This window comes from Bison bison, unplaced genomic scaffold, assembly GCF_000754665.1.
Source record: "Bison bison bison isolate TAMUID 2011002044 unplaced genomic scaffold, Bison_UMD1.0 scf7180017864313, whole genome shotgun sequence".
In the NCBI taxonomy this organism is placed as follows: domain Eukaryota; kingdom Metazoa; phylum Chordata; class Mammalia; order Artiodactyla; family Bovidae; genus Bison; species Bison bison.
Genome location: NW_011494885.1, coordinates 2263153 through 2275937, shown reverse-complemented (window position 1 = coordinate 2275937; position 12785 = coordinate 2263153). Strand labels below are relative to the sequence as shown.

Sequence of the window (12785 nt, the reverse complement as noted above, 5' to 3'; positions counted from 1 at the left end):
ATGAAAGTGAAAGTGGAGAGTGAAAAAGTTGGCTTAAAGCTCAACATTCAGAAAACGAAGATCATGGCATCCGGTCCCACCACTTCATGGGAAATAGATGGGGAAACAGTGGAAGCAGTGTCAGACTTCATTTTTCTGGGCTCCAAAATCACTACAGATGGTGACTGCAGCCATGAAATTAAAAGACGCTTACTCCTTGGAAAGAAAGTTATGACCAACCTAGATAGCATATTCAAAAGCAGAGACATTACTTTGCCAACAAAGGTTCGTCTAGTCAAGGCTATGGTTTTTCCTGTGGTCATGTATGGATGTGAGAGTCGGGCTGTGAAGAAGGCTGAGCGCTGAAGAATTGATGCTTTTGAACTGTGGTGTTGCAGGAGACTCTTGAGAGTCCCTTGGACTGCAAGGAGATCCAACCAGTCCATTCTGAAGGAGATCAGCCCTGGGATTTCTTTGGAAGGACTGATGCTGAAGCTGAAACTCCAGTACTTTGGCCACCTCATGCGAAGAATTGACTCATTGGAAAAGACTCTAATGCTGGGAGGGATTGGGGGCAGGAGGAGAAGGGGATGACAGAGGATGAAATGTCTGGATGGCATCTCTGACTCGATGGACGTGAGTCTGAGTGAACTCCGGGAGTTGGTGATGGACAGGGAGGCCTGGCGTGCTGCGATTCCTGGGGTCGCAAAGAGTCGGACACAACTGAGCAACTGATCTGATCTTATCTGAAGTGTCTGTTCAAATCTTTCCCCCATTTTAACTGGATTATTTATCTTCCTGTTGTTGAGTTTTAAGAGCTCGTTATGTGTTCTGGAACAAGTCCTTCATCAAATATATGATTTGCAAATATTTTCTCCCAGTCTGTGGCTTGCCTTCTCACTTTCATAATCGTATAAAATGTAAACTTCCTTTTTTATTTAACAACATTTTTGAGGTATAACTTACATGCAATAAACTGTGCTTATTTTAAGTGTTCACTGTGATGGGTTTATCATGGGTATTTGCCATGAAATCACTACCACTAAAAATATTTCCATCATCCTCCAGATTTCCTTGTATTTTTTTTTCGGTCCATCCCTCTGGCCACCCCTGCCCTCAGGGAACCAGTGACCTGATTTCTATCACTGTGCATTCATCAAAATCTCTTCGCCTGCCCCCAAGTGGCAAATATATATATATATATATATGTATATATATATATATATAATTGGGTGTTTTTTGGAAATACTCTTTTACTTTTTATATATTTTTATTTATTTATTTGGCCACAGCATGCGGGATCTAGTTCCTTGACCAGGGATCAAACCCTAGCCCTTGCACTGGGAGCTCAGAGTCTTAGCCACTGGACCACCAGGGAAGTCTGTAATCTTTTACTTTTAATCATTACGTATTGCAGACATAGAGAAAATAATGTAACAAACACCCATGTACCTACCACTTGGGATTAACAGAGATGAACATTTTGCCCTACTTGCTTTGGGTTTTTCCCCCGTTTTTAGGAGATAACATTAAAAAGCCTCTTTTCTTCCTGCTTCCTCCCTCATCTGTCCTGAAGTTGCTGAGTGTTAGTTACTCCATGTGAGATTTTCCTTTTCCTAAACATATGTGTGTCCACAGTCAGTGCACATTCTTGTTTTTTTCACACTGTTTGTATCTATTGGAACTTGCGTTTCTTCTCTCTGTGTTATGTTTGGGAGATTCTTGTGTGTTGAAATATATAAAGCTCCTTTGCAAATTATGAGATTTATTTATTAGTAATGAAATAACTCTGAAGTGTTACTAAGTTGGCAAAAATATGCTTGGGAATATAAGACACTGTTAGGGAAGCAAACGTGAGTGATTTCACCATTTTTTTGTTTTAACTACTGTGCTTGATAACCATAGCTGCATTTATAGATGGTGACATAAAATCCTCCTCAATTTCAGGCTGAGATTCCCTTTAGAGCCTTTACCTTTAAGGAACTGTCTAGATTTGTGGAGGTAATTGACATGTGGAATTTGAAAAATTTTAAAACTTGTGGTTCAAATCATATAATAAAAGTATATTATAAAGACTCTCTTGGGGACTTTCAGGTGACCCAGTGGTTAAGACTCTGTGTTTTCAATGCAGGGGACACATTTTAGATCCCTGGTTGAGGAACTAAGATCCCACATGCTGCTTGGCCAAAAAAAAAAACTGTCTTAACTGCTCAACAAATTTTGTTTTTTAAACAAGAAAGGAATGCGTGTTCTGCTATATTCAAAATGGATAACCAACACGGACCTGCTGTATAGCACAGGGAACTCTACTCAGTGCTTTGTGCCAGCCTGGATAGAGGTGGGTATAGGGGAGAATGGATACATGCGTATCCATGTATGGTTGAGTCCCTTCTCTGTTCACCTGAAACTGTCACACCATTGTTAATCAGCTATGCCCCAATACAAAATAAAAAGTTTAAAGTTTTAAAAAAATAATACAATTACAAATGTTAAAAAAAAAGAGAGAGAGAAAGGAATGTGTATTTGAGTCCCTTTAACACAAGCCATAGTCATGCCCCTTGCCCTCCCATTTTGAGTGAGGGACTGGAATTTCTCAGGCCTGGGTTCTGAATCCATTTTGCCTTCTAACAGACATCAGGGAGAGTAAAGAATTCATGGTTCCATCACAACCCTTCTCCCTGCTCCCTGCACACAAGCAGAAGCCTGGAGGACATCATAAGACTGGGATTCCTCTTGGGAGGGGCCTGTACAATTTCCCAACTGGAAGAGGATTAAATAGGCAGTCAGGGCACCTTGAACTTAGATGTCTCAGGCTCATCTGACAGGTGGCCAAGGCCGAGTCTGATCCCCCACAGGCAACAGGGAGGAATAGACTGATGAAGGGCAGGGCACCGGACAGTGGCATTTCTCTGGGCTCCTCCAGATGTTGCAAGTGAAACTCACTTGGGAGAGATCAGGAAGGTGGCTGGACAACACTGATTCATTTGGGTTATGAAAAATTTTAACTGGATTATAATATACCTAAAGCAAAGTATACAAATCCTAAGTGTCCAGTTTGATAAACTCACAGAAAGAATAGGAAACAACATAACCAGCCCCCTAGAAAGCCTCCCATGTCCCCCTTCCGGTCACTAAGCCTGCCAAGGGTAGCCACTCTCCTGACTTGTGACTCTGTGGGTGGAGGTTGCCTCTTGGGGGTTGTTACATAAAGGAAATCACACAGCAGTGTACGCTTGTGCGGCCTCTTTCATTCAACACTATTCAGTTTGCTGTATGTTGTCATGCTTCACTTGTTCTCACTGCTGTTGAGTGTTTCACTGTGTACATTTTTTTTTAACGAATCCTGCAGTTATGGGTGGGCATTCAAATTGTCTTGGGTCCTTTATTCATAGCACTGAGATGAACATGCAGGGACATGTCTTTCGGAGAACATGTGACAGGTTTTGGTGGGTGTCCACCCAGGAGCGGAATTGCTGGTTTATCAGGATTGGATGCTAAATTTAGTAGTCCACTGCCAACCAGCTGCCTGAGTGGGTGTGTGTCCTCAATGACCTCCTTGGAGTCTGACTGCAGTTTGTCTTAAGCAGCACTTAGGATATGTAGAAACAGGCTTCCGTCATAGTTCAGCTGGTAAAGAATCCGCCTGCAATGCAGGAGACCCCAGTTCGATTCCTGGGTTGGGAAGATCCCCTGGAGAAGGGAAAGGTTACCCACTCCAGTATTCTGGCCTGGAGAATTTCATGGACAATATAGTCCATGGGATCCCAAAGAATTGGACACGACTGAGTGACTTTCACTTCACTTCAGGATGTTTGGTGTTTTCATTTCAGCTATTCTGGGGGGTTTATAGGGCTTTCTCTTTGTGATTTTAATTAGTATTTCCTTGATGTGTAATAGAGGTCAGCTTTTTTTTTTTTTAACGTGTCTAGTGGGCTTCCCTAGTGGCTCATATGGTAAAAAATCTGCCTGCAATGCAAAAGACCTGGGTTCCATCCCTGGGTCAGAAAGATTCCCTGGAGAAGGGAATGGCAACCCACTCCAGTATTCTGCCAGGGAAATCCCAGGGACAGAGGAGCCTGGCAGAGTACAGTCCATGGGGTCTCAGAGTCAGATATGGCTGAGAGACTAACACACACACACACACACACACACACACACACACACACACACACAGAGTGGCCATTTAGTTCTCCTCTTAGGTGATTCAAGTCTTTTTCTATTGACTGGTCTCACATGCTCTTATTGATCCCCAGGAGGTCTTTGCATATCCTGAATCTGAGTTATTTGTCAGATAGGTATGGTGCAAATGGCTTCTCCAAGTCTGGAACTTGCCTTTTCTTTCTCTTGCTTATGTCTTTTCCCCCCCTTTTTTTCTTTTTTGATCACATTGGGTCAGCATGTGGAAACTTAGTTCCCCCACCAGGGATCAGACCAGGACCCGAAGCATTGGATGCATGGAGTCTTAACTACTAGATTGCCAGGGAATTGCCCTCTGGGGCATCAAACAGGAATGAATTTCAGAGCATTCCAGTGTGTCAAACTTTTTCTTTACGGCTAGTCCTTATCATGTTTTGCTTAACAAATGTTAACAGAAAAAGATCAAAAGCGGTCAACCTTTGGAGTTCCCTGGTGGTCAGATGATTAGGATTCCATGCTTTCGTTGATGTGGCCTGGGTTCAATGCCTGGTCAGGAAACTGAGATCCGCCAGTCAGAGTGTGACCAAAAAAAAAAAAAGTGGTTAACCTTTGAGGACTAGGAGGACCAAAACTGGAGGTGGAAAGATGGACTTTTGTCTTACAATTTACTCACTTCTGTGTGATCTAAATGATCCCCCCCACCACGTGCATGTTATTCTTCTAACTTAAAGGCAAAAAAACAACAACAACAACAAAAGCCTTATTAGGTCAGCCTGATTGCTGCGGAGGATGGTTGGCAAGGGTCAAGTATAAATGTTTTCAGAAATTCATCCCTTAATGAGCCCAAGGAACCTTATTTTCCCCATCAGTTCTTGTATCAATGGATGAGTATTAATTATTACTGCAGGGATTCAGGCTTAAATATCAACTCTAGGCCACTCTTGCATTGACAAACAAGGACAATGGTGATAACTCTTGTTCACACAAGTGATCAGATAAGGAAGAAGTTGGCATTAGAGCAGGAGCCCCAGCCCTGAGCTCTGTACAAAGCCCCAAACCCCACACTGAACTCACTTCCGGATGGAGTGCATCACCATCAGCTCCACCTTTGGGGAGAGGGAAGGAGCCTGGCTGGTGGGTTGGGGGTGGGGCAGGAGCAAGGTTTACACCTGCCCTGGACTTATGACCACTCACCTCCCCCTAGAGATGCTGCCCCACACCCTGGACCTCCCCTCCAGGGCAGCAATTCTCATCTGCAGTAGTTAACCAGAACCTTCTGGACGTTTTCAAAATAATGCCCTCAAGGCCACTTCTGGTCAGGTAACTGCGAGGCCCGGCGCCAGTCTTGGTTAAGGCGCCCATTTCCCACTAGCGCTCGCGATTCTGGCCGCTGCGTCCCCATTGTTCCGACAGGAACACTGAGCATCGAGGGGCAGGGCTTGCGGTCCCAGCCAAGATCCCCGACCCCTCTCTTCCCCTGCAGTGTACCACTGGGTCGAGATGCGGGCCAAGATGCGCCTCATGGGCTTCAATGCGGAAACCATCAAGCCGTTGAACGAGGAGGCAGCTGCGGAGCTGGGCGCCGAGCTGCTGGGCGAGGCCACCATCTTCTTGGTGGCCTGCGGCTGCCTGGTGCTGGAGTACTCGCGACAAAAGACGCAACAGCGTCGCAAGGAGGGAGAGCAGCTCGCCGCCTGGGACGCGATGCGGGACGAGGTGGACCACCTGGCGCTGGTGCTGGAGGCCCTGCAGGCGCAGGTGCAGGCGGCGCCGCCGCTGGGCGCCCTGGAGGAGCTGCAGGCGCAGATGCGAGAGGTGCGCGCCCGGCTCTGCGTCCAGGACCTGCCGCCGGCGCCCCAGGAAGAGCCCACACCAAGGGATGAGGGGCCGCCAGACCCAGGTCTCGGACAGGACTGAAGTCTGGGCTGGTATGTCTGTCTGCACTATCCCTCCCTGAACCAGCCCACCTAATACCACCAGGCCCCTTTAGGGGCAGTCGGGATCCTGGACAGGGGTTGATCCAACCAGGCCTTTGGTCACCTCCCTACTAACCTGCCCAGTGAGGGGTACCTTCTACTGGGACTCCCCCATCCACTGGTGAAGCGTTCCAGCCCAAACCTCCACCCCCTACTCCACTGGTTTAGCACTTTGGAATGGAGAAGCGGTGTCTTCCATTGGACCCCACCCACCCACCACTACACCATCTCTCATTTTATCACTCTCATCTTCAACCTACCTGAGGAGTGGTCCTCTTCCTGGGACCCCCATCTACCTTTTCCCGCTTCTCCACTGGTACAGAACATTGTAGTGGAAATATAGAAACCTCTGATGGACTTCCTGACCCCATGACCTTCCATCTACCTCACTCATTTAGGGGATTAGGAATAGGATGGATCTTGGCATGCATCAGCTCTTCTGAGTCACTCTGTGTCTCCTGTATTTAGTCCACCACTGGTATCCTGACTGGGGTCCTCCCCTCTTTAAGTGGATCTCCCCTTCCACCCTTTCCTCCAGCCAAATCTGCCCTTCAGAGTACTCAGGGATTCCCCCTTACTTCCTGCCTTTGAACTGGACACTCAGTTACCACCCACCTTCATGCAAAGTCTTCTGCCACTGAAGTCTGCCCCTCAGCCCTGAAGTTCCCTACCTCCAACAGAATGGAATAATTCCACCAGGCTGTTACCTACCTCACCTACCCCCTGCCCACCCAATGAACCACTGAAGGGGGTGTGTATGACCTCTGATTCCTGAATTCTACTTTTTAAGACTGTAAATATTATAATAATTAAAGGAGCTCTGGGGGGAAAAAGTTATCTTAAGAAAGTGTCTTGAAAACCATAATGTACATCTGCCAAATGGGTACAAGGCTCACTAAAAGTAGAAGCTGGAAGGGTTCCCGGTGGGAGGAGCCCTGCCTGAGTCATCCTTTGAGTCCTTTCCCAGACCGAGACACTGAGGTCCAGGAGAACCCAAGGGTCTGGCCCAAGGGCAAACGGTCAATGAGGGATGCCCTTGGCTTTCTTTAGGGCTGGGTGGAAAGGACTAAGGAAGCTGCCTGTTGAGGGGCACCGGGAAGCAAGAGGGGGCAGAGGAGCAGGTTCCGGTGGGAAGGAGGAAAGTGAGGGAAGGTGGATTACTGAGGGAGGGAGGGACATGCCCATCCTCATGAGAGCAGCCATTCAAATGACGCCAGAAATCTTAGCATTTATAAAAACTGGCAGATTTATTCCACAGGGGCCCATTTCCAAGAAGCTAAAGGTGAAGGTAAGAGGAGAGGTTTCCTCCCCTATTCCTTTCCCCCTTATCTTGTTTATCCCCAGGGGGTAAAAATGGCCTAGACCCCAAAACCTACCCAAATAAAAAACCAAAAAACTGAGGTTCCAAAAAGTTACAGCATCTTAATTCCTCATAGAAAAGGGGAAGGAGCCAGAGGGAAGGGAGGTCGGTCCCTGGGGTAAGGGGAGGCACCCCCAGCCTGGTGGGACAACCCTCCTTACACAGCTGTCCCAAATGGGACAAGCCAGGGGCACAGCATTTAAAAACTCCCACATCCCATTTTATCAAAACCAAAGAGAAAAAAAAATTTCCTCCCCCCGCAACAAACCTAAATATATATATATATATATACTTTTTTTTCTTAAAAAACAAAACTTCAAAGGCATTAAGCGTTAAAGTGAATCTACAAGGGAATGTGAAATTCCCTCCTTCCTTCCCCCTTACTGTGGGGTTACTTGGTACATCCCCAGCAGAGGAACCAGCCCCAAGGGGATGGCAGAGGGGAAGGACCAAAGGGAACAAAGGGTGGGGGCTTCCCCAGCCAATCAGCAGCCAATATGGGTGTGGGCGTGGTGCTGGGGAAGCCACACCCCCTTGGAATTTTCCAAGTGACATAGGGAGTGGGGAAGATGCATTCCTGTGTAGACTTCAGCCAATTCCAAGTCGAGTTGAGGCAGGGAAAGCAGGGTGACAGGCGGAGGGGGTGTGCGGAAAGGAGAAACTGGATTTTCTGGGGCCCTGTGGTCAGGGGGCACCCCGCTTCCTCAGCTCCTGAACAAAGGCTGGAAAGAAACAGTGGGCAGAGGTCAGGGGCAGAGCCTCTTCCCCTTCTCCCTTCCAAAACAAGGGCTTTCCAAGGGACACCATGCCTCCAAAATAAATACATGTTTAAAAAGGAAAACACCTCACCTTCAATTATTTCCTCTTTCACTTTCTGCAATTCCTTCCTCACCTCTTCCAGAAGCTCCTGAAAATAATGGGGGTACAACCAATGAGGAAGAGTACCTGGACTTGCAGAAGTGAATCCCCCGTTTAATGACTGAGGGGCCAGAGGAAGGAGGGTCAAGACCCGTATCACACACACACTATGACATCACTGGCCAGGCCATAAAGTGACTGAGATTTCTAGGGGAGAATTCTGGATCCTCTGAGCCAGAGAAAAAAGTACTGGAGAACATCCAGTACCAGGGCTGGCAAATAAGACATTCCAGTCTCCTGCCAACTCTGGTTGGTGATAAATGTCTGCAGCCAGTGTGCTGAAAAAGATTCTGGATACTCATCAGGAATGAGTGCAGTGATAGATTAGTAAGGTCTGTCATGGGCATTGGACAAGGTGGTTATGGGGTCTGTCATCCCTGACACGATCCAATTTCTCCAGTTTTCAGACTGGGAAGCTGAGGGTTCCAAGGCCTTTTCTAGAATCACATAGCAGGTCAGTGGCAGAGTCTAGACCCAGATCTCCTTTCTATCCCCTGAGCCTCACCCCCAGTCCCCTCCCCTACCTGTTTCACCCTCTCCAGGTCTGACTCGTCACTGGAACTAGGCGTAGCGGGGTGGGCCTCGGAAGTGGTCACTGAAGAAGACGACTTCATCCTGGGAGAGGTGGCATGGTGTGGGGCAGAAACAAGGTTAGAGAGAGGGTCTGCCTCCCCTGCCTCCCATTCCAGGGGTCACACTGTGTTCCTCCCTGCAAATTTGGCAAGTCCGACTCTTTCTGGGGGTAGGGCCCCAGTATTGATGGCCCACCTTGGCAAGGTTGTGCTGTTCTTCTCCCAGGGTCTCCGCACAGATTCTGTGGGACAGACAATAAGTCAAAAAGATCAGGAACAAGGAATGCCCTGCCTCAGCCTTTCTTCCCGAGCCTCATCAGCCCCCGTTCAAAGAACCATCTCAGACTACAATCCCCAGAATTATCTGTACAGACTTTCCCATGAAGGTGTGTTATATATGAGAAGAGGGCATCCTGGGACTTGTAGTTCCTGTGATTAGACTGGGCTCTCACTCACCACTGTGGGCTGGGACTCTGGCGTCTGACTCCTCCTGCTGGTGGGAAATAAAACTGTCACGAGCCAGACATGGCCATTCTGCTCCTTTTCTTCCTCCACCTTCAAACACAGCCAATCCCTATCACAGCCCCCGCCCCAATATTCCTACTCTAATGGTATATCCTAAGGTGTATTAGGCAGGAAGGGTCCTTAACTCACATTGGCAGATTCATCCTTGGCGGGTTTCTCCCCAACTTGCGTGGCTTTCCTTCTGCGGGAGAGAAAGGCAGAAACAGATGGCTTCTGTCCTCTCTCAGCCACTCAACAGTTCCCTTCCCCAGGGTTCTGGAAAAGTGGGTCCTAGGGTGCAGGCTTCTGGAATTCATCAAGGCTAAGCACATTTTAATTTTAGAAGTTAAAGAGGGTGCTGTTCGCGAATGAGGGGGTGGGGGTGGCGTTTAGGATTCCTGCATTTGGGAATCACAAAATTGTCAGGGCAGAGTCCCCAGCTTCTGAGGCTAGGTCATCTAAGGTCCTAAAATTCTGAGTTCCAGACATTCCAGAGGCTACCTAGGGGGTTGCAAACCTCAGCCATCTCAGGAGAATGCAGTCCCCATCAGTATATCTCAAACCTGGCTATCAAAGGATGAACTTTCACCCAAAGAAACAAACTAACCAGGAATCTGAGCCCTCCCCACACCTGGTCCAACTGAACCGGAATCTCCAGGTGATAACTGCTGGGCTGAGGGGTTTGTTTTGAGAGCTTTCCACGACCATTGAGAGCTCTGGGCTCAGGCTCACCTCCGGGCCAGCATGGCGTTCATCTCTTCCATGAGGCCTCCACCCGTGCTTCGACTGCTCTCAGCTTTGGGGGCCATAGGCCCCGCTGAAGCCTCTTCCTGCTGGAGAAATTACAGAGAAGAGAGGGCTTTACGGGGGGGCCTCCCAGCCCTCCTGTGAGGCTCCCAGGCAACTCTGGCCTCATTCCATTATTATATCAAACCCATCACCCCACACCCACTGCGCCTACCCCTCACCTTGCTAACTTTCCTGAGTTTGGCACCAGCAATGGCTGAGGCCAGGCTGGGGGCCCCAGTCCCTCCACCACTGGGGCCTTGTGCTGTAGGGAGAGGGGGTGCCGGGGGTGGGCCTCCCCCTGCTCCCTGCGTGGCAGCCGAGACCCCTGAGGAGGAGAGACCAGGGGGTGGGGGTGGACCCGGAGGAGGGGGAGGTCCTGGGGGCGGTGGTGGTGCCCCAGCTGAGGGAGCAGGCGGGCCTCCTATAAGAAAAACAAAACAGGAGGGGTGCTAAGAGAGAAGCTTCATTCTTTGTTGTCCGGCTGGCCCACCCCCTCCTCTGGGGCGGTCCCCTGACCCCTGAGGCCATTTGAGCAATCACCTGTGTTGGAGGCTCTGCGCTCCCGCTCCATGAGCTCTGACTGCTGCTGCCTGGGGAGGGAGGGCGAGTGGCTATCACTCAGGGCCCCCAGATGGCCAGCAACCTCCCGGATTGCCTCTCAGAGGTGTCCGGCAGGGCTGGTTCCTAAGCCCCGCTCATTTCTTCTATCTCCCAGGGGCCCAGGAAAGGGCTCGGGGGTGGGGTGGTGAGGGCAGGGAAAGGGTGAGACCAGGATGTGAGCGATCTAGTCATCAGACCATCAGGAATCACAAAACGCCCAAGATCCTTTAAAAAACCCAGTTCTGGACTCTGAGTCCAGGGGACTGAGATTTGAAAGGTTCTGTAACTCTGGGCATCAGGAGTTTTTCAAACTCCAAGTGGCGGGGGAGTGGTTCTTAAAGATGTGGATTTCTAGTCCCCTGGGAGTTGGAACATTCTGAAAATTCAAAGTTGGAGAGGTCTTAACTCTAGGCGTCAGGGGTTCTGGAACCACCTAGAACTCTGGCTGGGGGAGGGTTTCCCACCGGGGACTGGCCCCACCTTTTCTGCTGCTCCATCTCCTCTGGCGAGGGGCCATTCTGGGCAGACCAGGTGGGAGGCGCTGTAGGTGGTGGCGGGGGCGGGGGCCCACCTCCTGGAAGTGAGAGTAAAGGCTAGTGAGTCACACGGAAGCCAGCCCCACCCCTTGGCACGCTCCCGAGGGGCCTCCAGGTACCCTGTGAGGAGGGTTGGCACCCGCTTCCCCTGACTGAGCTGACAGGTGGTGGGCACTGGAAGGATACCCAGATCACAGGCAGGACAGCCAAGGCCCAGAGAAGGGGGTCACCCACCCCAAGGCCTGCAGATGGGAATTAGCAGGGACAAGACTTGAACTCAGGCAGATTCCAGAATCCAGGCTCTTAACCCACCGTCACAGCTGCTCAGACCCCCTACCTGAGAGCTCAGAAGAGGCTGACAGCCCCCTCCTCACCCAGCCTCAGGCCTCCCGCTCCCGTGTATTTCTTGTGCTTCAGACTGCCGCTGAAGTTGCTCCTGGAAGCAAATGCCTCCACCATTTGACAACCGGCGAACCTAGACGCACAGCCGCCACCTAAAACTGTTGCTCCTCAAAGCGCTCTTTATGGACCGGTCAACTTTGGCATCATCAGGGAGCTCGCAGGAAGCACAGAGGCTCTGGCCTTGGCCCACCTACCTGATTCAGAATCTGCATTTTTTCCTAGATGACTCGCAGGCACATTCCAGTTTAAGAAATACCAACTGGAAGTTTTTTCTTAACATTGTGGCTTGAAAACTAACTGACAATGACGTCAGTCAGTCTAATGGTTACCTGGAGAAAGGGCAAAGGAAACCCCCCGGAGGCCTGAAATATTTCTATCTTGATCTGGGAGGCGGTCACACAGGAGTGTGCAAGTGTAAAAATTCATGGAGCAAAATGGGCTCTTAGGAACCATGCGTTTGACATGTGGGTGCAACTGGGGCAAAGAGGAGCCCACAGAATTGGGATGGCCAAAAAAATCCACGTGGGTTTCTCTGTAACATCGGAAAAACCTGAATGAGCTTTCTGGTCAGCCCAGTAACTCTCCATAGCAGCAGTGAATGAGCCCTGTTTTCAGATGAGTATACTGAGGCCGAGTGGTAAAGGGGTGGCCCCAGGCCCCACCGCAGGGCTCAATGGTCCCCTCCGCCCGCTGTCTCTAACCTTCCAAGGCCTCTAGGGCGCTGGCCATGCCGTTGGCAAACTGCGTGGCATCCTCCTTGCTGCCAAAGTTGAGGCCCCAGACCTGCCGGGCATCGCGCCACTGGTGGAAGTTGGGGGTGGCCTGGTTATACTTGACACCCCGGACGATGGCACAGTTGATGACCACCTGGTGGGAGAGGGGTAGGGGAGAAGTGGGTGAGCGGTGGTGAGGCCCCGCAGGCAGAGGGGGCGAGGAGGAGGGGAGCCTCACCTGCTGGTCCGGCTGCATCTTGCGGCCGACCACCCGGAAGGAGTTGGCGGTGGGGGTGGGG

General features: G+C 50.0%; 2 protein-coding genes across 3 annotated transcripts in view; one reads left to right on the top strand and one right to left on the bottom strand.

Moving 5' to 3' along the window:
• OPA3 (optic atrophy 3 (autosomal recessive, with chorea and spastic paraplegia)) overlaps nucleotides 1-6925 on the top strand; it is a 67065-nt gene extending 60140 nt beyond the window's left edge. The window contains exon 2 of the mRNA XM_010852605.1: nucleotides 5600-6925. Within this exon, the coding sequence (XP_010850907.1) occupies nucleotides 5600-6033 (434 nt within the window). The 3' untranslated portion in view covers nucleotides 6034-6925. The remainder of the gene's footprint in view (nucleotides 1-5599) is intronic.
• A 389-nt stretch (nucleotides 6926-7314) lies between these two features.
• The window catches only part of VASP (vasodilator-stimulated phosphoprotein), a 13206-nt gene continuing 7735 nt past the window's right edge, over nucleotides 7315-12785 (bottom strand). Inside the window, exons 3-14 of one of the 2 annotated variants that reach the window (XM_010852604.1) lie at nucleotides 12725-12784; nucleotides 12475-12640; nucleotides 11316-11409; nucleotides 10776-10825; nucleotides 10415-10656; nucleotides 10179-10276; nucleotides 9597-9648; nucleotides 9399-9435; nucleotides 9139-9184; nucleotides 8895-8985; nucleotides 8302-8359; nucleotides 7315-8174 (exon numbers count right to left, since the gene is read on the bottom strand). In XM_010852604.1, the coding sequence (XP_010850906.1) occupies nucleotides 8137-8174; nucleotides 8302-8359; nucleotides 8895-8985; nucleotides 9139-9184; nucleotides 9399-9435; nucleotides 9597-9648; nucleotides 10179-10276; nucleotides 10415-10656; nucleotides 10776-10825; nucleotides 11316-11409; nucleotides 12475-12640; nucleotides 12725-12784 (1032 nt within the window). In that variant the 3' untranslated portion in view covers nucleotides 7315-8136. Of the gene's footprint in view, nucleotides 8175-8301; nucleotides 8360-8894; nucleotides 8986-9138; nucleotides 9185-9398; nucleotides 9436-9596; nucleotides 9649-10178; nucleotides 10280-10414; nucleotides 10657-10775; nucleotides 10826-11315; nucleotides 11410-12474; nucleotides 12641-12724; nucleotide 12785 lie in introns of both variants that reach the window. The other variant, XM_010852603.1, reaches the window with a different exon arrangement.